General features: G+C 45.3%; 1 protein-coding gene across 12 annotated transcripts in view; it reads left to right on the top strand.

Moving 5' to 3' along the window:
* Positions 1-23,678, top strand: part of PEX14 (peroxisomal biogenesis factor 14) — a 144,656-nt gene that overhangs the window by 108,726 nt on the left and 12,252 nt on the right. For 10 of the 12 annotated variants that reach the window (XM_083513190.1, XM_083513196.1, XM_083513197.1 and 7 more), the window contains exons 8-12: positions 2,599-2,690; positions 5,237-11,149; positions 11,403-11,452; positions 17,450-17,563; positions 18,244-18,288. In XM_083513190.1, coding sequence (XP_083369316.1) covers positions 2,599-2,690; positions 5,237-5,711 — 567 coding nt within the window. In that variant the 3' untranslated portion in view covers positions 5,712-11,149; positions 11,403-11,452; positions 17,450-17,563; positions 18,244-18,288. Of the gene's footprint in view, positions 1-2,598; positions 2,691-5,236; positions 11,150-11,402; positions 11,453-17,449; positions 17,595-18,243; positions 18,289-23,678 lie in introns of all 12 variants that reach the window. The other 2 variants (XM_083513192.1, XM_083513191.1) reach the window with 2 other exon arrangements.

The raw sequence follows: 23,678 nt of genomic DNA, 5'->3' as shown, positions 1-23,678 counted from the left end.
AGGAGAGAAAATGAGCTTGTTGGGATGGGGAGTCTTTCAAGATTCCTCCTCCTCCTCCCTCTTTCTTCTTCTTTCTAAAGCCCTCCTCTGAAAATAGTGACACTTGCTGCTGTTTATACAAAGTAATGTGTGTGTGTGTGCGTGCGTGCGCACGCATTTTTTTGGCATTTCATAGCATTCATATACTAGATTGCAACAAAACCTTAAAGTGCTTTACATTTTTTTAAAAAAAATAGTCAACAAAAGACAGTTGAAAGCACTTATTTAAAAATTATTTAAAAACCAATTGGCAGTAGGGATGAAAAGAACATGTCAGCATTCTGTGTGTCCAGATAGGATTTGCCTAAACATAAATGTTTCAAGCAGCCACTGAAAAGTGTATGGTGTACATCAATAGGCAGGGAGTTCCAAAGTTTAGGTGGATGTCGTTGGACTATAGTTCCCATCATCCTTCCTGACCATTGGGCATGCTGGCTGCATTTGGGAGTTGCAGTCCAACGTCTAGAAGGTGCCAGGTTGTGTAAGTCTTCCCTAAACTTTAGCAGTTAAAAACAACAAAAACCCCAACCATAGTTTTTTCAGCTGTGCTCTTTAAGTTTTTATGTCAACTTTTCAGACTCCTGCTGACATGCTGTAAAAAATGAAAAAGAAGGGCTTTAAGTAATTAAAAGGAAAAAAGAAAAGCCTGCTACATTCATTTGTGTGTGTGTAGGCTTGAATTTTCTACCACTTTTGTTTCTGGGGTTTTTGTTTTTGTTTTTTGTTGTTGTGGCTGTTTAAAAGAGCCTGGCTTAAAAAGCCCCAGATGTCAGGTTTTTATTTCTTAAATCCTGCAGCATCTGGCACCATATGTGTTTTGGAAATCCGAATCCCTTTTGCACAGGCCAGCAAGTGGAAACCACTCTCTGCTCCTTTAATGTGCTTCTGCAGTTTTCAAAGGGCTTCGAGAGAGAGAGAGCCAAAAACGGTGGCTTGTGGATTCCCCACTGCCTCAGAGGCTCAGGGAGTGGCAGCCTCCCTGGGGAACACATCTGTGCCTGGGTTGTCAGCTACTATGGAGCTGAGCCTGTCGCTGCCAGAAAGGCAGGCTAGGGCGGGGGGGGGGGGCTGCAATGGTTGCTGCCAAAGCAGCAGCAGCAGCAGCAGCAGCAGCAGCAGCTGGGAGCCGTTTCCAAGCAAGATGATGTGAGCTGAGACTTAGATAGCCCATCCAAGGATTACACCTGGCATGGATGGATTTCAGGGTTTCTGGATCACCACTTAAAACAAAGCAACAGCTTGAAGCCCAAGGATGAAGGAACGGCTTTCGCTTAGTGGCCAAGCACCTGTCTTGCATGCAGAAGGCCCCAGGTTCATTCTCCAGATAGGGCTGGGTGTTGCCCTCCAATCTCCATGGGATGTCCCTGATTCAATCTCCATGGGATGTCCCTGATTTGAGGCCCTGGAGAGCTGGTTCCAGTCAGTGCAGACAGTACTGAGATACAGTGGTGCCCCGCAAGACGAATGCCTCGCAAGACGAAAAACTCGCTAGACAAAAGGGTTTTGCGGTTTTTGAGCTGCTTCGCAAGACGAATTTCCCTATGGGCTTGCTTCGCAAGACGGAAACGTCTTGCGTTTTTTGCAAGTTTGTTTCCTTTTTCTTAACACCGTTAATACAGTTGCGACTTGACTTCGAGGAGCAACTCATAGAACGCGGTGTGGTAGCCTTTTTTGAGGTTTTTGGTGATTTTTGAAGCTTTTCCAAAACTTTTCCGACACCGTGCTTCGCAAGACGAAAAATTCGCTAGACGAAAAATCTCGCGGAACGAATTAATTTCATCTTGCCAGGCACCACTGTAGGTGGATCAGTTTTCTGACCCAATCCAATCCAGTATAAAACAGCTTATTGTATGTTGCCATGTCTTAAGCGAAGGGTTGTAGCATCTGCTTTGCATGCAAAAGGTCCCCAGGTTCCTCAGTGGCAAAATGGTGGCTTATGGGCGGAGCCTGTCGCCTCCTTCACCTCTGAGCCTTGCACTGCAACCACTTGTGACAACTGGTTACAGTTATGCCAGAGTTATTGCACGATCAGGGATACTAACTCTCCACCCTGCAAAAAGCCCTTTACTGTTGTTGCTATGGTTAGAAAACTATGAGTCAGAACACTGTGGGGTTAGTTAAAGGTGGGCAGACAGGCTTGCAGGGTATACCTTCAAAACACCCCCCCCCCATTTTTCATTTTTTTTTAAAGTCCACCAGGCAGATCCTGGTGCAAAAGTCCTGTGGTTGGAGAGCTCAAGGTAATTCCATGCACAAATTCCTACATCCATTATGCTCACCGGAGTTGCACTGTCTCATTTCACTCCCTCTTTGGCCTTCAATAAAAATTGTTTATTTTAAAAGAAAATCTAGGCAGGGCAATCCTCATGTGCTGCCCCTTAACGCCTAGCTGTTGTGGCGGAAACATCTGCCTGCAACCTTTATGATTCCTTTGAAAGACAAACAATGCCGTCCTCAGAAATGCTTTTGAGAGCCTGTATTCTTGGGATACTTTCTCTTGAGGGGAGTCCATGTCTGAGTTCACCTGCCTTTGACCAAGACTTCCTCTTTGCATCCTAGGCCACGACGTCCACTAACTGGATCCTGGAATCTCAGAATATCAACGAGCTGAAATCGGAGATTTATTCGTTAAAAGGGCTGCTTCTAAACAGGTATGCAATAACCACAATAACCTACGAAGAGACTGGCTGCAGGAACGGGCTAATGGCCCATCTGAGTCCAGCATCCTCTTCTCTCTCAGTGGCCATCCCAGTGCCTGTAGGAAACACGCAAGCAGGATTCAAACACAATAACACTCTTCCCCTCTTGGAGGAAGCTCTAAGGGGCCAATTTCTCAGTAATGCAACCCACAGACCCACTGGGCCTCTCTGCAAACCTGTCTTTCTTTTTCCCTGTGCTTATATGCTGCTTGATACCAAAACAATCTCTAAGTGATTTGCCAACAGATTAACAAATTGTAGGGGTTGCATCCAGTGCTAGACCTGCTCAAAGTATACCCATTGAAATTAATGGACACGAGTGACTTTCTTAGGCCTGTTGCATCCAGGGGTTGCATCCAGTGCTAGTCCTGCTCAAAGTATACCCATTGAAATTAATGGACACGAGTGACTTTCTTAGGCCAGTTGCATCCAGGGTTGCATCCAGTGCTAGTCCTGCTCAAAGTATACCCATTGAAATTAATGGACACGAGTGACTTTCTTAGGCCTGTTGCATCCAGGGGTTGCAACCAGTGCTAGTCCTGCTCAAAGTATACCCATTGAAATTAATGGACACGAGTGACTTTCTTAGGCCTGTTAATTTCAGTGAGTAGATCCATTGAAAATACGGAACATGAAGTGAGGTCCATTAATTTCAGTGGGTCTGCTCGGAATAAAACCTAGTTCAATGCCACCTAGTGGGTCTACTCTGAGCAGGACTTAGTAGGAGCAGAGGAGGGTTCTCGCTCCTATGCTGCAGCATTCTGTACTAGCTGTGGTTTCCAGGGCAAGGGCAGCCCCACAGAGTGAATTGCAGTAATCCAGATGCCAGTGTCTGAACTCTTGCAGTCATACCTTCCCAGTCCAATAATAATTGAAGCTGCCCTACCAGGCATAGCTGGTCCCAGGCCCTTCTCTGTTCAGGGAGGGAGCTGGACTTTAGGAGCTGGCTATTGAATCTAGCATCTTCAGAGTCTGCCTCCTCCCCCTCCCCCTCACTGTTGTCACTGGTTCTTAAAAAAACAACAATTGGGATATGTGGGGTGATGCACTGTATGTCTAAAGCAGAGATGGAGAGTCTTGTTCAGCCCAAGGGCCACATTCCCTTGTGAGCAACTTTCCAGGGGCCACATGCCAGTGTTGGGCGGGGCTAGAGGTGAAAGTGGGCAGAGCAATGGATGTACCTTCGTGCAGTAGGTTGGTTTGTACATACACACTCACACACCACTCTGTGTCCTCCAAGCAGGCAAGCAAGAGGCATTTTCACCGTTCAAGGACACATTTCCAGCCAAGCAGAGACACTCAAGGAGCGTACAAAGCACAGCCAGTGTGGGGTTTGGCTAAGAAGAGGGGTGTGGCTTGGGGAGGGTACCAAGGGCCAAACGGAGAGGACTGGAGGGCCACATTTTGCCTCCGGGCCTGGGATTTCCTCCCTGTCCTAAACCTATTTCTTATGCAGAACTCCAGTGCTCTGTTACTGCCAGCGATTGCTAGGCGAGCCAAACAAGGACACCCGTGCTCTTGTCTGTGTGTCCGCAAAGGGACATCTCATCATTAAGAGGAAATTCATTGTCGCCATTGGGGTGTGTGTGTATATGTGTGTATTAATGCAGCTGTGGAGATAAGTGCTTTTGGAAAATATATTTCTTAAAATAAATAAACAGAACCAGCCAGCTCAAGCCCCCCCCCCCTTGCAGCAAAGCAAGAGGCCGTGACACCGCAGCCAAGGAGAAAAGCCTCCAAATTGAATTTCTTGATAGCATTTACGATACTGGTGAATAATGCGGAGCGTTTGCTCGTTTGCATGCAGAGGAGGTGGCGGGCGCTTCCGATACGGGTTTCTTCCATGGCTAAGGGGCAAAGGCTTTGCCAAGAGGGTCAGACGTCCTCCCATTTTCATTCCCCCTCTGGAAATCCCTACATGTCCCTGACACTACGTAGGGCATGTCTAAGAATCAGTTCCTAGCCTACAAGAGTGACTAATACTGTGTTCTGGGTTAACAGCCGGCCATGGAAGCCTGTTGGGGATTCCTGAATGCAGGTGTGGGGGGTGATCTCAGACCCATGGGACAAATGCAACCTCTCCAGGCCTCTCTATCTGGCACCCAGGCCTCTGGCACCCCCCCCTCTAGGCCATGCTTCCTCACTGGCCCTGCTGTGCACGCTTCTTGAGTATTTATGCCTGGCTGGAACACATCATTGAACTCTGATAATGCCTCTTGCTTGCCTGAATGGGGGATAGAGAGAGGGGTTTGTGTGTTGGCAGAAGCTCTGGCGTTTGCATGACTGGAAGGTGGCCTACTGTACAAAGGTAGGAATCACTACAGAAGTAGAGAGTGCTCTTGTGACCTCCTCCTGCTTTTGAGTTTCCCATTGGTGCATCTGCTTGGCCGCTGTGAGAACAGGAGCTCTTCTTAGGTCCTTTATGAGCAAGGAGCAATTCAGCAGGTCACGGAGCTGGATCTAAGCTGCTCTTGTTTCGTTTCTTCCCTTCCTCCCAGGAGGCAGTTCCCTCCCTCTCCATCTGCGCCTAAAATCCCATCCTGGCAGATCCCGGTGAAGCCCTCCTCGCCCTCCAACCCCGTAACCAACAACCACAACACCAGCAGTGACATCTCCCCTGTCAGCAACGAGTCCAACTCCTCCTCGCCCGTGAAGGAGAACCACAGCCCCGAAGGGCCCAAGGTCAGCTGCCACCTGCTGGGTCCTGAGGAAGGGGGTGAGGCGCTGATCGACCTCAAGGGGCAGGTCCGGATGGAGGTCCAAGGGGAGGAGGAGAAGCGGGAGGGCCAAGGCGACGAGGAGGGGGAGGAGGAAGAGGAAGAGGACGAAGACGACGATGTCAGCCATGTAGACGAGGAAGAATGTGTGGACGTCCAGACGGAGGACCGGCGAGGAGGTGATGGGCAAATCAACGAGCAAGTCGAAAAGCTACGGAGGCCCGAGGGAGCCAGCAATGAGAACGAAATTGACTAGTGCGGCTGGGGAGGGGTGGCACCTGCTCACCCCCACCCTCCGTACCTCTTGGCCGTGCTCTGTTCCTCGGGCCTCTCTCCCTGCCCAGTGATTTCTCCCCGTCTCGCCTCTGTGATTCAACACAAGTAGCGTTGTGACCATCTTGCAAACCAAGCGGCCTGTGGGCCAAGGTCTGAGCAGCCCCTCACCCGCCAGTTCCGCTTTCCAGTGGCTCCCCTTTATTTCACGCTACAAGCCACTCTTCCCTCACATTGCACCTCCGAAAGGGGCTTGGTTGCCACTTGGCCCACACCGCAGCCAGAGAAATGGGCCTCCTTGCTGACAACACAACACAAATCCAAATATCAAACGATGGACCTCAGGTTCCATCCTGTCTGTTCCTAAACTCTCTTCCTCTCTGGCAACCATCTAACTCAACTAACATCCCCTTTGCAAACAAAGAGTGGGGGCTACTGCCTTCTGAGCGACTCCCCAGAGCCACCGGTGTGACATCTGTCTCTCTCCCTCTGGTGACTTATTTCCTCCCCACCCCCTAGTTCAGTTTCAGATTGAAAAGACATCCCCACCTTTTATGAAACGCAAATGTTTTTTGTGGGGTTCCCAGATTCTCTTGCTTCCATTTCATTTCTGAACAAAGCGGTTGTCTTCTGAAGACCCCCTAACTCCCTCTTTTTCCTAGGGTTGTGAGCTAAGTTCTACTAAGAGTAGACCCACAGAAATTAATGGGCCTAAGTTAATTATGCCTATTAATTCCCATGGGTCTCCACTGAGTAGAACTAGAATGGGAGACAGTGTTTTGGGAACAATAGTGTGGCATGTTTGCTGGCAGAGTGATTTGCTACATTAGAGGGAGCAATTCTGTGAAGGCTTGGGTTGTTGGCCCAGTTTCTTAACATCTCCTGCCCCATCCAAAAATTGCCCTGTGCCTGAGGCTTAGCACTGCTGCTCCCCCTTCCTCTCTCTCTCATCCTTTACTCCTCTTTTTCTCCCTTTCTTCATGAGTCCTCATTTCTCTTTGCTGTTAAATGCCTAAAGCAAGCTCATGATTTTCCCTGAAGAAGGAAAAGGTATCGGGCCCAGTTCCCCTTCTGTCTCCTTCCCAGTTCCAATTTAAGTCCTTGGTGTGACCATTGACTGCTCAGTTCTTCTAAGTCAATTTTGGGGAGCTCTCCTGACATTCCTGAACTACGACTCCCATTAGCCCCAGCAAGCATGGGCAATGGTCTGGGACAATGGGAGTTGGCTTTTAGCAACATCTGGAGGGCCAAAGGTTTCCTATTCCTGGTAGCTGGAAGCTCTGTCCAGAAAGGAAGCTCCCTGTCATGTCTCTGCTGCTCTGACTTTTATGAAGACCGGTTTAAACAGTAGATGGGGCAGCTGTGGCCTTCCAGGTGTTGTTGAACGCCAGGCCCCTGCCAACCCCAGCCAGCATAAGAACTGAGCAACACCTGGAGGTCCAGAGTTTCCCTATGCCTTTTCCAAGTCATTGGGCCTGAACAAAGGAAGCAAGGAGGCACTTTGCCCCTCAGATCTGCCAGGCAGAGTTCATGATCTTTGTGTGGAGGCCTGTTCCTTGCACCTGTGTCACCCTTCCTCCCCGCATCCACCCCCCATCCCTCTTGCCCGCCTCACTTTTGCCTTACTGCAGGGATGGTACAACTGCACTGGACTACAATTCCCATCATCCTCCCCTGACCACTGGCTGCTGCTACAGGGGCTGATGGGAACTGAAGCCCAAAAACATCATGGAGGGCTATGAAGGTCCTCAACCCACATCCCTGCCTTATTGGGTGGAGTAAATGGTCCAGCGATGTCCGGTCTCTGTTCACTTTTTCATTCAAAGAAAGAGAGGAAAAATATATAGATAGATATTTAAAAGAGCCTCGATTCCTGTTAACTAACATCTCTCGGGTCTCTCACTGCCTCCTCATCCTCACCAAGAGGCGAAACCGAAAAAAAATGTGCTTGTCCGTGTGATCATGTATAGAATCCAACTATAAAATATGATTGTATATAATTGTAATAAATATGAGTTACCACTATTTAACGCCGGGCGCTTTGCTGCTATGGCTGTAGTTTATTTTTCTTCCTTTTTTGAAATCGCCTGCCTGTTTTCAGCTGGGAACAGAGGTAGGATGGATTCCAGAACCGAATCCTCTTTAGGAAAAAAGAAAAGTCGGAGAAGGAGTGTAGTTCGTTGCTGTTAAATATCTTTAAATGTAAACATATTTCATGTCCAAACCACAATTAGCTCCACACTCTTCACTTAGGGAGCAGCTCAGACAAGGGACATGGAGCTACCCCCTTATTATCGCCTCTGAAAATGCGCTTTTTGCGTGCTCCACGGTCCAAACAGTTGACTTTCGTTTTTAACTGTTCAAGTGATTTAACCTCATTTTGATTAGTGTGAGGAGGTTCCAGGCAGTTTTTGTACTCTTCTAAAGAAGAATTGGTGCTCCTGTTTTGTTACGGGAACATTTATTTATGTCCACACAATTAGCCTACGGAACTCGTTTCCACAAGGTGTGAGGCTAAGGTCACAAGCTTAGATGGCTCCATACTGAATTAGGCAAGCCCATGGAGGATAGGTCTGCCAGTGGTTACGACTGCTAACAAAGCAACAAGTTTCTAGCGCTTACATCAGTGAAAATGACCTTGAAAATATTGGCACAGACGCCTGCTGAAATCTCACAGGCCGGAGGGGGGGATAAATAAGATTCTCATTGGGTGGAGGACTAAGGTTCCTTTGCTAGGTATTGTTCCTTTTCGCAACTAATGAACCTAACAATAAATTGTATGGGAAAACTTAAATAAAAAAAAGCCGTAGAGAACAGTATTGCAAATTAATTGGATTTGAATAATGCATACAGCTACAAAATTAGGAATTATAGGAAACTGTCATAGCAGATCAGAGTATTTGTCTGTCCAGCCCAGGATCGTCTGTTCTGACTGGCAGTCACTCTCTGAGGGTCTCAGGCATATAAGGGTCCAACTGGAGATGCCAGGGATTGAACCTGGGACCTTCTGCATGGCATATATATGTGCTCTCTATCACCGAGCTATTCCTTAAATCACAAGAACACAGGAAAAAGCCTTATACCCATTCAAAGCATTGGTCTGTCTAGCTCAGTATTGTCTACACTGGTTGGCAGCAGTCCTTCAGGGTTTTCAAACAAGGGACATTCCTAGCCCTACCTGGAGATGCCCGGGACTGACCGCATTGCAAAGCCTGTCTGCCTCTGCCACTCATTTGTGGTCCCTTCCCAAAATCCCTGGTGTGGAATTTTAATTACCACGAGTGCACAAGACACGCAGCACTGCATCTCTCCAGAGGCAAGGCGCATCAGGGACAATTTGTGATATTCTTTGGTATGGTGAAGCTACTTCCTTTGTGGCCCAGGAGCACTTCAAAAGTTTAGTGTACGGCACACGTAAATTTAGCAGTGTCCTCACTTAGCAGAATTATTTGCCCTCTTTAAAAGAAATGAGTGATTCCTGGATCTTTCCCCCACTGCGTCTGGTACACGGTGACATTTTCATGCTTATGGGGCGAGAGAAGGGACCTTTCCATGACTGTATTTAGACCTGTTATTGAATGCAGTGATTTCTCATTCCTTAAATGGACGAATATCTTTCCCAGGAGTCTCTCTCTCTCTCTCTCTCTCTCTCTCTCTCTCTCTCTCTCTCTCTCCCCTTTTAACGCTCATGAAGAACATTACATTTAGCTAAAACAAGGCAAATTTTGAAGGGTGTTTGAAAGTAAAAGCTTTCCTCAGAAGATTCCCCCCACCTGCCCTGCTTTGTCTCTCACAAGCCAAGAATCTTTTGTCAGATGGAAACAACAGGACCAGAACGCAAAGAAGGTCTCATGATGAAAATGCATTGTCCCGTCAGTGCCCACTTTATATACATAGAAGGATTTGAAAATAGCTGCCTGGACAACGGCAGTCGCTTGGAGAATGTGGAAAATTATGTTGGGGAAGTATTTGAAAAGGGTGACTTACGAGGTTTACAATACAAACAGGATAATTTTGCTCCTGCTGTTTCCACTGGATAGTAGGTACCAAAGAACCATTTAAACAGGGATTTTTAATTTTATTTTTTAAGGAGAAAGACTTTGGTTCTTACTTCCTTGGTTGAAAGCCTTTAATACAAATACAGTGTTTTTTTTCTGCGGGTAGTACGCACACCCTTAAACATTTTGTGAATCTTTTTATTTTTGTCCATTTACTGTATTTATTTTTCTGGATTTGAACTATAAAATGGTGATTTTCTTGAATCAAAATGAGAATACCCCTAAACATTTTTAAAGAAAAAAAAAAGCATTGCTTTTATACATACAAATTCCAATTAGTGACCACATCTCATAGTTATCTTGGGAAAGGAGCCTCTGAACTCTCCTCAGTCTCTGGTTCGCTTACCTGGGGTGAATTAGTTAATAGCAGGTAAAAAATTGACTAGGGGCTGAGGACCTTTCAATTTCTCCATCTTGGGAAAATTTCCCATGAGGGTTCCAAGATGGTTAATTGTAATGGGAGGGTAGGGATATGCCTTAACATGCCACACTATCTGATGAAGGGGTGGAACATCTTCCTCCATGAGAAAAGGTTATGACATTTGGGCCTTTTTAGTTTAGAGAAAAGGTAAGTAGAAGGAGACATGATAGAGGTGTATAGAACTATGGGTAGGTATGTAAAAAGTGGACAGAGGAAACGTCATCATCCCCCATAACACTAGAACTCAGCGACATCTAATTGTGCTGAATGCTTGGAAATTCAGGACACACAAAAGAAAGTCCTTCACACTGTGTAGCGAAACCTATGGAACTTGCTGCCACATGAAGTTGTAATAGCCACCAAGAAGTTTAGACAATTCCATGGATGGCTACTAGCCACAGTGCCTATTTTCTACCTCTGAATGCCAGGTGCCTGAAATCACTCAGTTCTCGCTTCTGAGCTTCCCATCAGCATCTGGTTGGCTGCTATGTGAACAGGATGCTGGACAAGATACAGCAGGTGGGTCTTCTTAATGTTCTTATGTCCAGTGTTACCAGAGAACCTGCGGCCCTCCTGATATTGCTGGACTGCACCTCCCACTATCCCATTGTCTGTGGTGGCTAGGCCTGATCAGAGTTGTAGTCTAGTCATATCCCGAGGGCTGCAGGTTCCCCATGGGATTATATCCCAGACCTTCTCTTCATAAAATGTATGTTCAACATCTGAGTGATGAGTGAAGCCTACTTGTGTGGACTTCGGAATTATTCCATATGACCTGATCTGCAAGGAGTAGCTGTGACTCATGCACCTATATAGATTCTTCCCAGTTGGGCCTGTTTCTTGAAGCTTTAAAAGGCTCAAAGGCCTGGCCTGTAGTTGCTAGCCACCCTTCCTTGTGAGCCTATAGGTCAGGGATCAGCAAACTTTTTCAGCAGGGGGCCAGTCCACTGTCTCTCAGACCTTGTGAGGGGCCGGACTATATTTTTTTCGGGGGGTGGGGATGAACAAATTCCTATGCCCCACAAAAAACACAGAGATGCATTTTAAATAAAGGGACACATTCTACTCATGTAAAAACACTCCGATTCCCGGACCGTCCTCAGGCTGGATTTAGAAGGCGATTGGGCCGGATCCGGCCCCTGGGTCTTAGTTCGCCTACCCATGCTATAGGTCCTTAATTATTCTGGTTCCAGAGGGGAGAGAGAGCACCTTTTCTAACGCTACAGAATGGACAGCCTTGGTCTGGTAAGGTTTGGGGGCTTTAATTATGATGCTTGAATTTTTTTAATTAAATTTTTTTAGGTTTGTTGCTGCTATATTTATCTTATTTTGTGCGTTGTTTATTTGTTACATTTATTATTTATTTGTTATATCCTGCCTTTCCTCTAATGAACTTGAGGCAGCATGCAAGGTTTTGTCCTCCCCCTCCTATTTTATCCTCAAAACAACCTTTAGAGGTAGGCTAGATTGAGAGATGGTTACTCAGTTCAAGAGCACCCACCTACATGCTTGTGTAAACTACTTTGAAGAGCAAAGTAGCCCTCTTGTGGCTACTGAAAGGCTATCTTGTGCCTCCCAACATCATTGATAGCTCTTTCAGCATGTATGATCAAGAGTTCTTCAATATTTCACTCCCTCAGTAGGTTACAATAGTTTAGGTTTCTTAAATCACGCTTTGGAATGCATGAGGTTCTTCATGATAAATACGTACTGAGCACCTTGCGAGTTTATTAGGCCCTCTGCCTTCAGCGGCTTCTGATTTCTTTTTTTAAGTTTAGCTCCTCAAACAGGCCTAGCTACTTGATTTCTTTTCAAAAGCAAATGGAATATAAGTACTGGATTTGGGGCTTTGCAAAAGACGAAGGAATATTCTAAGAGGCGATACTACTTCATGCTGTTTTTCTTATTTAATGCTTTTAAAAACATGCTGTGATGTCCAACGATAATAAATACCACTCCTATCTGATGGTTTTTCCATATGGGATTCAGCTGCATGATTCAATTGATTAGGATTTTCCCCACACTGGCTCTGCAGAAACTAGGGTTGTGTTGCAGCAGCCCTCCCAGGCACTTGTTTCTTCTTCTTAATTGATGATTGACGAAGAAACATAATTCACAAGCTCTCACATACTGGCTACACAGCAGGTCAATTCCTCACGGAAAGGGCTGTAGCTTAGGGGTCAAGCCTCCGCTTTGCATGCAGAATCCGGCATCTCCGTGTACAGCTGGCCATGTCCCTGTCTGAAAAACTGGGCAGCCACTGCCAGTCAGTGTAGACAATACTGAGCTAGATGGACCAATGGTCTGACTCTGTATAAGGCCGCTTCCTAAGTTCTTACGAAACATGTTGACAGCTGATTTCTACAACCAGCCAGGAGCTTATTTCTACCAAGGCTGAACTGGGCTGCAGGCAGATGTTGGGTGTGTTACCAACAGCAGTGAAGAGTTTTACGTGCCATGAAGCCTGGCCTGTTCTCCATAGTCCATATAAAAAACCAGGCCACATCCGCACCATCCATTTAAAGCAGTATTATACCACTTTAAATGGTTGTGGCTTCCTGCAAAGAATCCTGGGATCCTGAGTCAGTTGTTTCACCTTGCCTCATGGGTGGACCAGCCCTGCTTGAGCTTCTCAAAATGAGCATCGCTTCCTGACAGACCTGGAGTAGCTAATGTCCCAGGCCTTAGCCTGACACTCTAATCACTATCTGGAGGGCACCATCTTGGCCGTCCCTGCCTGAGAGGCGAAGTGCCCCAAGTTGGTGGAGCAGCGCTGCACCTGTTGATTTTCTGCCTGACACTGCTGCTGTGACCGGGGCGGGGGCGGGGAGGAGAGTATCAAATGGCCCACTGGTGTTGCCACAAAACCTGGGCTTGGACCCTGGCAGGAAAAAAACAATAATTAGCAGGGGGAAGCAACTCGGAAACAAAATTAAACAGGACAAGCAAGGGGCAATTGCTTGTGTAATGGGAATCCTGAATTGTGTGTGATTAGCTGTGCTTCTCAGCTGAGGGGAACACACCACCAATACAATCTCATCCCCCACTAAAGGGAGCAAACATTAACCTAATAAAGGCAGGCAGCTGGACTGAAGGGGGAAAACCAACTCTTTAGAGCGGAGGGGGAAGCTTTCCTTCCATTAGAAAAATAATATATTTTATCCAAATAAGGTAAAAATATTTGAAATGGGGCAGAAGTGAGCACGAAGCGGGCCTTTCTAGAAAAGGAGATTTCTCCAACTCTCAGCAACCCACTTTTATTTTTGTAGTTTTGCAGCTTGTCTTTTGGGACAAGCAATCTACACACACACTCACACTTTGCAGGGTTGTGGGTAATAAGCAGGACTTTTGAGATAATATCTCCCTCTTTCTCTTTTCTCAACCCCCCCCCCCCCCGCTTCTTTATAGAGTTTCACCCTTCAGGAACATTTGGAGGTTCAGTCACAAACATATATCCCTCACTAAATAGTCTATGTGGATCAATTAGTTAAAAGTTAATGGATATATATTTTTCATAAGCGGGTATTATTTTGGGGAGAGTAAAAGCTCTCCTCACATGACAGAAGCACTGAAGAGAAAAGTGATGACAAACCTAGACAGCATCTTAAAAAGCAGAGACATCATCTTGCCAACAAAGGTCCATATAGTTAAAGCTATGGTTTTCCCAGTAGTGATGTATGGAAGTGAGAGCTGGACCATAAAGAAGGCTGATTGCCGAAGACTTGATGCTTTTGAATTCTGGTGCTGGAGGAGACTCTTGAGAGTCCCATGGACTGCAAGAAGATCAAACCTCTCCATTCTGAAGGAAATCAGCCCTGAGTGCTCACTGGAAGGACAGATCCTGAAGCTGAGGCTCCAATACTTTGGCCACCTCATGAGAAGAGAAGACTCCCTGGAAAAGACCCTGATGTTGGGAAAGATGGAGGGCACAAGGAGAAGGGGACGACAGAGGATGAGAAGGTTGAACAGTGTTCTCGAAGCTACCAGCATGAGTTTGACCAAACTGCGGGAGGCAGTGGAAGACAGGAGTGCCTGGCGTGCTCTGGTCCATGGGGTCACGAAGAGTCAGACAAACAACAACAATGGAGGGTTATTAATCAAGATTCTGAAAACTGAGACTATATTTCATTATCTATATTTTCATAAGTTGGTACATTATGATTTTTCTGTCAGGGTCTTTCTTTACACAAAGAAATTTGAAGAGCATTAAGTAGTCCTTTGGATGATTACTCAAGATGGCGTCACGTGTGCTAAAATTGGAGGTTCTCTTGCTTGCTGCCTCATGAGGTGATTTGAGAGAACTGCATGGAGTCCTGAGGAGAACCCATGCTTCTTCTAAGAAAAGAGTTTAAAGTTAAATAAAGTCCATAGAGTGCATTTGGGTGAAGGAGAGGCAAAGCTCTCAATCCTTGTGTAATAAATAACTCCCTTTTCCTCTGGGAAAACCCTTTGAGTTTTCCTTTCTGAGGTAACTTTCTGAGGAAATCTTAACACGGTTTAAGAAGGTTATGCAAATTTATTACTGGCATCACTCTGTTTTTTAAACTTTTTAAAAAAGTATTTATAGAGGTCCAGTGTCTGTTCACGGGGGGTCAGTAGAGGAGGACAGTGTCCGTTTCATTTTGCTCTGAAATGATTGGTCATGTAGGAAATGGCTTTAACCTCTTCTGAATGTGAGGAGAGGGACCAGGCAAACCTGTCCTAAATCCATTTTCTCTGATAGAAACTCCCATCCAAATCCATAGGATTGAACTTTAAAGGAAGCCTGCTCAGTACACCAAACTTTTTTTTTTTAAATTCAATTTATGGCCCCCTTTTTTATTTGCATGTGAAAATGTTTTATTCTAGTAGCTACAGAGATCTGGAGATCTGGAATGGGGGATGGGTGAAGGGTCATTTTATGGGCAAGCAAATTTGCTCCCCTCTCTCACACACACGCTTTGCCACCATCAAGAAAATAGCAGCCTGCTTTTTGGGAGGGGAGTATTGTCTGTTGCATTTGGACAGGGTGTCTCTCATTGGGGGGAGTATATTGATGAGGTGCTGCTTTTGGAGAAGTTGGGCAATGTGAACTCTCAGCCATGTCTTGTGAAGGGGGGTGGGGAGAGGGAAGAGAGACTCCTTAGCTGGCCTGTCAGATAAATCTTCTGCTGTTTACTTAAATCCTCAGCGTTTCTTCAGTTTGTTTGTTTAAAAAAAGTCCCTGCCAAAAAGTGGGGGAAAGCCGTCCTTGTTCAGTCTTGCAATCTTGGATTCAAGGACAATTGCATGGCCTTGGGATTCTTCATTCCCAGCTCGGGCTCTCAGGTGTACATATATATATGTGTGTGTGTGTGTGTGTGTACACACACACAGTGTGTTTGAAATCTCCTTACAGGAAATAAGCTGCTTCTTCCTCGCTTCCAAAATAAGTAGCTAGCTAAACTCTTCTAAAAGGTGTGTGAGTGAGTGAAATTGATGGTTTCTATGCTTATTTTGAATTCCAAGAAAGAGTGCTTTATTTTAATATTTTTTTTTATTAAGCAATTTCAACATACCAAATTATCAATCCAAATAATCAATTACATTATTTTCCCCCTCCCCCCCAGCTATCCCTTCCGCTCCCCCCTCCCACCAAGGACTTCCCTCAGCTCCCCTCTCTGATTTCTTTGCACATATTATTCTCTGCATGTTATAACATTGTCCATATCTTTGCCTTATCTATCAAATGTTCAACTATTTCTAGTTGAATAGTTGAATAAGAAAGAGTGCTTTAGAGCATGTACAGAAAGCTTCCTGTTTCCAGCCACGACCAGGCCCACTGGGGTTTAGGTGACAAAAAGACTCAGCTGAGCCTCCAGTATTTACAGTGCTGGAGAGAACAACTGCAATTGTTAGGAAATAGTACTCGCTTTCTGATTTGTGTTTCCAGAACTTGTGCACTTAATTTTGTTTTATTCCATTTAAAAAGAAATATTTACCCCACCTTTTGACTTTAGGGTCCCAAGCCAGCTTATGAAATTCATCATAATCAGTGACATAAAATGAAATATTTCCCACTACTATATTACTATATGTTTTTCCTCTGTGGCACAATTCTAAAGATATTGCTTCATAAAATGAATTAGTAACATAATTGTTGGATTCACAATATGACTCAAATTTGGTAAGTTCCAAAGTTGTAATTAACTCTTTTTCCCCAGGAGATTATCCCCAGGAATCACAGCTATCTATCCACCTACCTACCCATGATGTGGGATTTCGGGGAGGGGGGGGGTTAAATAAGGGTCAATTAATTTGTATTGGAATTCTTTTGCATTAGAAAAAAAAATCTAATGCCCTAGAGAGAGTGCTCTAATTTTTAGGACCCACCTTATTTCTGAGATTGTAAATTGTTTTAATCTGTTTTTAACATTGTGTTTTAATTGTTGCAACCCACCTTGAGACCTTAGGGTGAAGGGTGGGGAATTATTATTATTATTATTATTATTATTATTATTTAATATATATAATATATAATATATATTAAATAGTTTCTATTTAACATTTAAACTACATTAAGTCTGATTTGTGGAACATTGTGGAACAGCCTACACACCTAGGCTGAATAAAGTATTTAAGTTCAACCAGCTTTGGTTATTAAAAAAAAAAGTATTTCTGATATTTTTGTAAGATTAACATGGTCCCCATTGCTACTTCTGTTTACTTTACAGTAAAGCTATCCCAGCAGTGGGACCTAACACACCAGTCATGGGATTTGTGGTATAGAATCCCTGGCTAAGCAAGTGTGGGGTTGTTGGTCCTTGTTTGGATGGGTAAATAGCTCATGGATCTTTTGTTTTGCAGCATAGTCATTTATTGCCATTTATACACTCCTTTCCCAGTTAACTGTTCCCAAAGTACCTTATAATTAAACCCCAGCACAAAATGGGCAAAATCTTAGTGCTGGATTAATAGTATGTCTGTCTCTCCATGATGGTTGATGACCTCATAGTGCAGATTGTAGACTCTTCCAATCACAGGAAGGGCAGTTTAACTGGCGAGGGGCAGAAGAAATGGATGGGGAAGATACCAGCCCACGGCCGTCTCGTAGTTCCGCAGAATTTGCTGGATCCAGCAGCTGGAAAAGCTGATTTTAGTTTTCTGTAAGTAGATGTCGAGGGTAGTTCTTATTATCAGGCACATGCCATGGCCGCTCTGCAATTTCCTGGGTCCTTCTGACCTCTGCTGCTGCTGCGATTGGCTGCTCCTTTCCTCCTTCAGATTCAGCAAGGAGGTGTAGTGACCTCCACGTGCCTTGCTCCCTTCTCCCAGAAGGGATTGGGTCCAAAGGGAGAGGCAACCAAACGGGCAGAGGCAGCTGCGGACAAGGAGAAGGTGGGCGTTCTTGAGAAAGGGAAACCCACAGGTAGGCCCCCCCCAAGGTTTTGTTAAAATACTGGAACAGGCATTAAAAACTGGATCCCCAGTAGACAAAAGCAGTTCAGTTTAAATACCTGGACATTATTTAGATTTTTAAGTGGCTTGTGTGAGCAAATAAAGGCACTTGGAAACTGTTAACATTCTAATTGGAGCATGTCTGAAGAACTGTATGCTTCCTTAGAGTAGTCACCTGGAAAATGATAATACTTTAAACTTTGATTTTAGATTTATCTAGTATTCAATACATTCCTGCTGCCCAATTTGATTTGTATTTCTTAAATAATATTTATTATTAAAACAACAGACCCCCAATATTGGAATGTTTCCCAAAGAAAAATATACTGTATGTACTCGAATCTAATGTTCACCTTTTTTGGCCAAATTACATTGTGAAAATTAAGGTGCACATTAGATTCGATGGCACATTTACATTCACCAGCACTTTTGGGGGATTTCAGGGTTCTGAAAATTGAGGTGCACATTCGATTCAATGGCACTTAGACTCAAGTAAATACGGTACTATTTGGGAAACATCACCTCACAGATTAGAGGCAGCCTCCACTGCCTCCTGTGTTGGAAAGTAATGGTTCAGGTGTTCCCAATACAGACCTAATTAAAATGACCTTCTCCCACAGGCAGGTGGTTTTATAACAAGGGGATCCTATGGACACACACAGAAGGTTAGTCTCTGTTAAATGACTGGTAGGCCTTCTTCCAAATGTATATTTTTTGGGGGGGGTGAGTTGAGAGTCAGTGTGGTGTAGTGGCTAGTGTTGGATTAGGACCAGTGGGTAGATAGGATTCAGATCCACACTAGGTCATAAACCTCCCTGGGTCACCTTGGGCCAGCCAGCATCTCTCAGCCTAATCTACCTCACAGGGTAGTTGTGAGAATAAGGAGGGAAATGTTTATTTGAGCAGCTGGGAGGAAAGATGGGATATAAAAGTAGGGTATTTGTGTAAGTAGGGCCTCCAATTTTAATCCAGGAGGTGGAATTCCCTCCCCCCCCATCCCAAGTTTGGGAAACTTCAGTAGCAACATGAAATCTTCCAGACCTTGTATCATAAATTAAATGTTTTCTAGGAGTGGCTCTCTTCAAAGTGGAAGATGTCGGCAATTTTTCCTTTATTCCCCACCCCCACACTCTTGATTGTGCAGTGCAGCTGTTTTCCTAGCTAAGAGCAGAACAAGATCTCAAAAAAGCTCTTTTTGTCTGAAGCCCGCAGGCAGCCTGCCTCTCACTTTTCCCCAAGAAATTGCAAAACCCTTGCGTTTGCCTCAGTTTGAGTGTAGGAGTCCCAGCCGGTGCCAAAAGGATGGCTGTGCCAAGGAAGGCGTTGAGGAGCGCCTCTCAGGGTGCTAGCTAGGGCACTGTGCACCTTTAAGGTGTGGCTGGGAGCCACCCTGCTCTATATGAGCTTCTGCGTCCCTGTACTTGTCTCTTGGCTCAGGCAGATTGCTGGCATGAAACAGAAGTGAAAGATTCCTAGCAAAAACAAAGGAGCAGGGAGAAAATGTTTCTATATGGTGTAATTCTCTCCCACACACCCATCCAAATTTCAGAGAAGAGCCAGAAACGTGGAAGTGTTAGAGCACTGATGGAGGACTGAGATGCAGTGACTACATCGGAGAAATGTATGGTGCCAGGTTAATTTTAAGGCTCGGATTTCTTCCCCTAACACCCCCCCTCCTGTGCTTTCCAAAATGATAGCTTATAATTAGTGGTGCAATGTTTAATTGATTTGCAGTGGAATCCTGTGCAGGTTTATTCAGAAGCAAGTCCCACAGAATGTGGTTAGACTTCCACATAAATGTGCAAAGGACTGTGGTCTTAATCAGTAAGGTTCATTAATTTCCCTCCAAAAAGTCTCTTTTAATCAACTAAAAAAGTGCCTCTAATTATAAGGTACTTAAGATGGTGCTTGCCAGCTTATTTTCTTAAAAGGCATTCCCCTTTCTTTCTCTTGCAATGGCCTTTGTCAGCATGGTGCCCTCCAGATACTTTGGAACGGGCATAGGCATACTTGGCCCTCCAGCTGTTTTGGGACTACAACTCCCACCATCCCTAGCTAACAGGACCAGTGGTCAGGGATGATGGGAGTTGGAGTCCCAAAACAGCTGGAAGGCTGAGTTTGCTTATGCCTGCTTTGGAATGAAATCCCCATCGTGCTGGCTGGGGCTGATGGGAGTTGTTGTCCAAATCATCTGGAGGGCACAGTGTTGGAGAATGCTGTCATGCAGAAAGTGGTGCCTCTTCTAAGTCCACTCATATTTTTCTGTGACACATGATTGAATCCTTCTGAAAATGGAAAGAATGTTGCTGTCTTCACCTATTGGGTTTTGCTCTTAAACCCAAATTTGTTAATTGACTATCTAATATTAATCTAATTAATCAACTGATGTATTTTTTAATTGGCTGACAGCCCTAGTCAGAATTAAGCTTTAATCTACCCTATGCCCAGTGCCGGATTTACATATAAGCTAAACAAGCTATAGCTTAGGGCCCCACTCTCTTGGCCCCCCCCAAAAAAAAATTAAAGGGAAAAAACTGGATTTACATTTCCAAAATATAAGATAAAAAACAAATAAAATGGCCTTAGATACCTATTAGGTCCATAAATTACCATATATCATATATTCAACACAAAGAACAGTGACAATTTGTTGTTGACAAAGGACAGCTGGACATATAAAAGGCCCCATTACCTTCAGTAGCTTAGGGCCTCATCAAACCTAAATCTGGCCCTGCGTATGTCATACATCACCAGGACACTCTTTTAATTTCTGGTCATCTGAGGTCATGACACATTCAGCGCTGTTTTGATTAGATTAAAATACAGTGGTGCCTCGCAAGACGAAATTAATCCGTTCCGTGAGTCTCTTCGTCTAGCGGTTTTTTCGTCTTGCGAAGTAACCCTATTAGCGGATTAGCGCTATTAGCGGTTTAGCGGCTATTAAAGGCTTAGCGGCTATTAAAGGCTTAGCGGCTATTAAAGGTTTAGCGGATTAGCGGCTAAGGCTATTAGTGGCTTAGATAAAAGGGGGGGAAGCGGGGGGAAATCGGAACACTCGCAAGACGTTTTCGTCTTGCAAAGCAAGCCCATAGGGAAAATCGTCTTGCGAAGCAGCTCAAAAACGGAAAACCCTTTCGTCTAGCGGGTTTTCCGTCTTGCGAGGCATTCGTCTTGCGGGGCACCACTGTATTGTAGATCTTGAAGGTGGCAATCCCTTGGTCATGAACGATATGGTAGGGCGTATCACAAAACATATATTAGGATGCTGGGACATATCAAATTTAGCTCTTTGTTAAGTTTTCTGACTGAACTGTGTTTTGGGCTTCAGCACCCTTTTGCTACCTGACTCTGGACTGGGTCAACCTTCTCTGACTCCCATACAAGCTTGAGAGGGGAAAGAAATTGGGCTTGTGAAATGGTAGTGTCTACTGTTACCCCTTCCTGCAAAACATCCTTGTACAGTTCCCTAAAATCATGGTTATGTTCATGTTCACAGCTCTGCTGATTATTATATATGGACCTTGGTGGGTTTTGCCTATTTAAGTCAACGGAAGAGATTGGGTCCACACTGCCCATTCTCAAGGCACACAATGGTGTTTTTTTAGCCCAACTCATTGAAATTAATGGCTACAGCTAACTCAGGTTAATCAATTTCCGTGGGTCTGTTGTGAGTAAAAATTAGTCTGATATGATCCGGAGAGTTGGCATCCAATGTTAATTATACTCTGAGCCGACCCACTGAAATAAACGGGCATAAAAATGTAGGTCCATTCCATTCATTCAGTGGGTGTTTTTATTAAAGATTTTCTTGGGTTACAAAAGTACATACCGTATTTTTCGCACCATAGGACGCACCGGACAATAGGACGCACTTTGTTTTAGAGGGGGGAGAACAAGAAAAAAAAATCACCCCCTCTCTGCCCAGTGCCCTTTCAGTGAAGCGGCAGGAGGCGCTGCATAGAGAGGGGGAGAACTTTCCCCCTCTTGTTTTCCCGCTCTAAAACAAGGTGCCGTTTAAGGTGCGTTCAGGCGGCTACCTTGGAAGCCTGGAGAGCGAGAGAGGTCGGTGTGCACTGACCCCTCTCGCTCTCCAGGCTTCAGGTTCCTTTCGACCTGCTCTTTGGGGCTGGCGGGGGGAAGCCCACCACCAGCCACAAAGAGCATGTCAGGGAGCAGCGGAAAGGCGCAGCGGAGAGGCTCCTGCCATAGCCGCGTGTCACCTCTCCAGCCGGGAGAGGGTCGTGGGGCTATGGCTTCTTTAGCCCCGCGTGTGCTCTCCCGGCTGGGGAGGTGACGTGCGGCTATAGAGGCTCCTGCCATAGCCGCGTGTCACCTCTCCAGCTGGGAGAGGATCGCGGGGGGCTGCTTTAGCCCCGTGCGCGCGCTCTCCCGGCTGGAGAGGTGACACGGGGCTGTAGAGGTTCCTGCCTTAGCCGCGCGTCACCTCTGCAGCCGGGAGAGGGTCGCGGGGCTATGGCGTCTTCGCTCCATAGGACGCACACACATTTCCCCTTCATTTTTGAAGGGGAAAAAGTGCGTCCTATAGAGCGAAAAATACGGTACATCGTTCCTATTTTCAGATCATAAAGTCATTTCTACAGATCAATTACATTCGATGTGAGACTTTAATGTTGGATACAGTATAAGGCTGGGGGAGTAGGGAGAAGGAGAGAGAAAAAAGGGGGGGAGAAAGGGAGTAGTAAACTTTCATTCTTTTACATAGTGTATGTGCGAGGTTTTTGTGTCAGTATCACATGGGTAGATTCTACTTCTATTTATTTGTCTTCATTGGCAGTGAGAGAGGTCGGGGGCCCAGGATATGGTTGGTTGCCTTCAGTTGACTGCAGTGAGTTTTGTTTGTTTATGTGAGGATAGGGGGTTGTTGGGTCAAGTTAGCCATATTGATTTGTATGTTTTTGGTGGGTTCTTGTTGTCTTGTTGGACTTTGTGTGTAATAAAGGGGAGACACACTGGGGTGAAAGTGTCCACTTTTGTTTGTCCCTGTTCTTTAGTTTGTTGCTTAAGTTTCCTAGTAAGGCTGTTTCCCATACAGTTTGGTACCATTGGTACATGTTCACTCCTGACAGGTCCCTCCAGTGTCTAGCTATGATGCTCCTGGGTTATAAGCTCTCTGTAATGTGAGTGTGTGTTATTGTCTTGGAAAATATTCTATAGGGCCAGTTCTAGGGTGGCTTCTGATACCTGTTTAGTTATTTCACATATTTCTTGTAGGACTGATGTCCAAAAGAGTTGGATTTGGGGGCAATCCCCACCACACATGGAGGTATGTGCCTGTAGAGCAGTGTTTTTCAACCACTGTTCCACGGCACACTAGTGTGCCGTGAGATGTTGCCTGGTGTGCCGTGGGAAAAATTGAAAAATTCGAAAGATTTTTTTTTTTTAAAAAAAAGTCAAATTTTCACCCACTAGGCAGGCGCCGGACTATGTCCACCCTATTTTCCATCCATCCTGGGTGGGGATCAGATCGGATGGGATCGGATGAGAGCGGACAGGCAGTCCGCTCTCATCCGATTCCCCATAGAGAGCAGCGGGGCTCTGACATCTCCCTCTCCGCACACAGTGGTGGTGTGCCTCGTGATTTTTTTCATGAAACAAGTGTGCCTTTGCCCAAAAAAGGTTGAAAAACACTGCTGTAGAGGTACAACTTCTCCAGCATTTTGGTGAGGTTCCTTGATATATCAGTGCCGACTTCTGTGGTGTTAGGTACCATCTATAGGTCAGTTTCAAGGGGAGATGGATTTAGACCACAGTTTATTCCATTGGGTAGGGTTTATTTCATAGTCTATGTCATGCTCCCATTGTTTTTTGATTAAGATGAGGGGGTTACTAGGATTCTGGAGCAATATTCTTATATTGTGGATACCCTGTTTTGAGTCTTGGGAGAAAATAGCTTTGAATTACCGTATTTTTTGCCCTATAGGATGCACTTTTTCCCCTCCAAAAATGAAGGGGAAATCTGGGTGCGTCCTATGGGGCGAATGCAGGCTTTTGCTGAAGCTTGGAGAGCGAGAGGGGTCGGTGCGCACCAACCCCT

Source organism: Podarcis liolepis (genome assembly GCF_965112155.1).
Source record: "Podarcis liolepis genome assembly, chromosome: 7".
Classification (NCBI taxonomy): Eukaryota; Metazoa; Chordata; class Lepidosauria; order Squamata; family Lacertidae; genus Podarcis; species Podarcis liolepis.
Note: the sequence above shows the minus strand (reverse complement) of the source record. Positions and strands in the feature narration are given on the sequence as shown.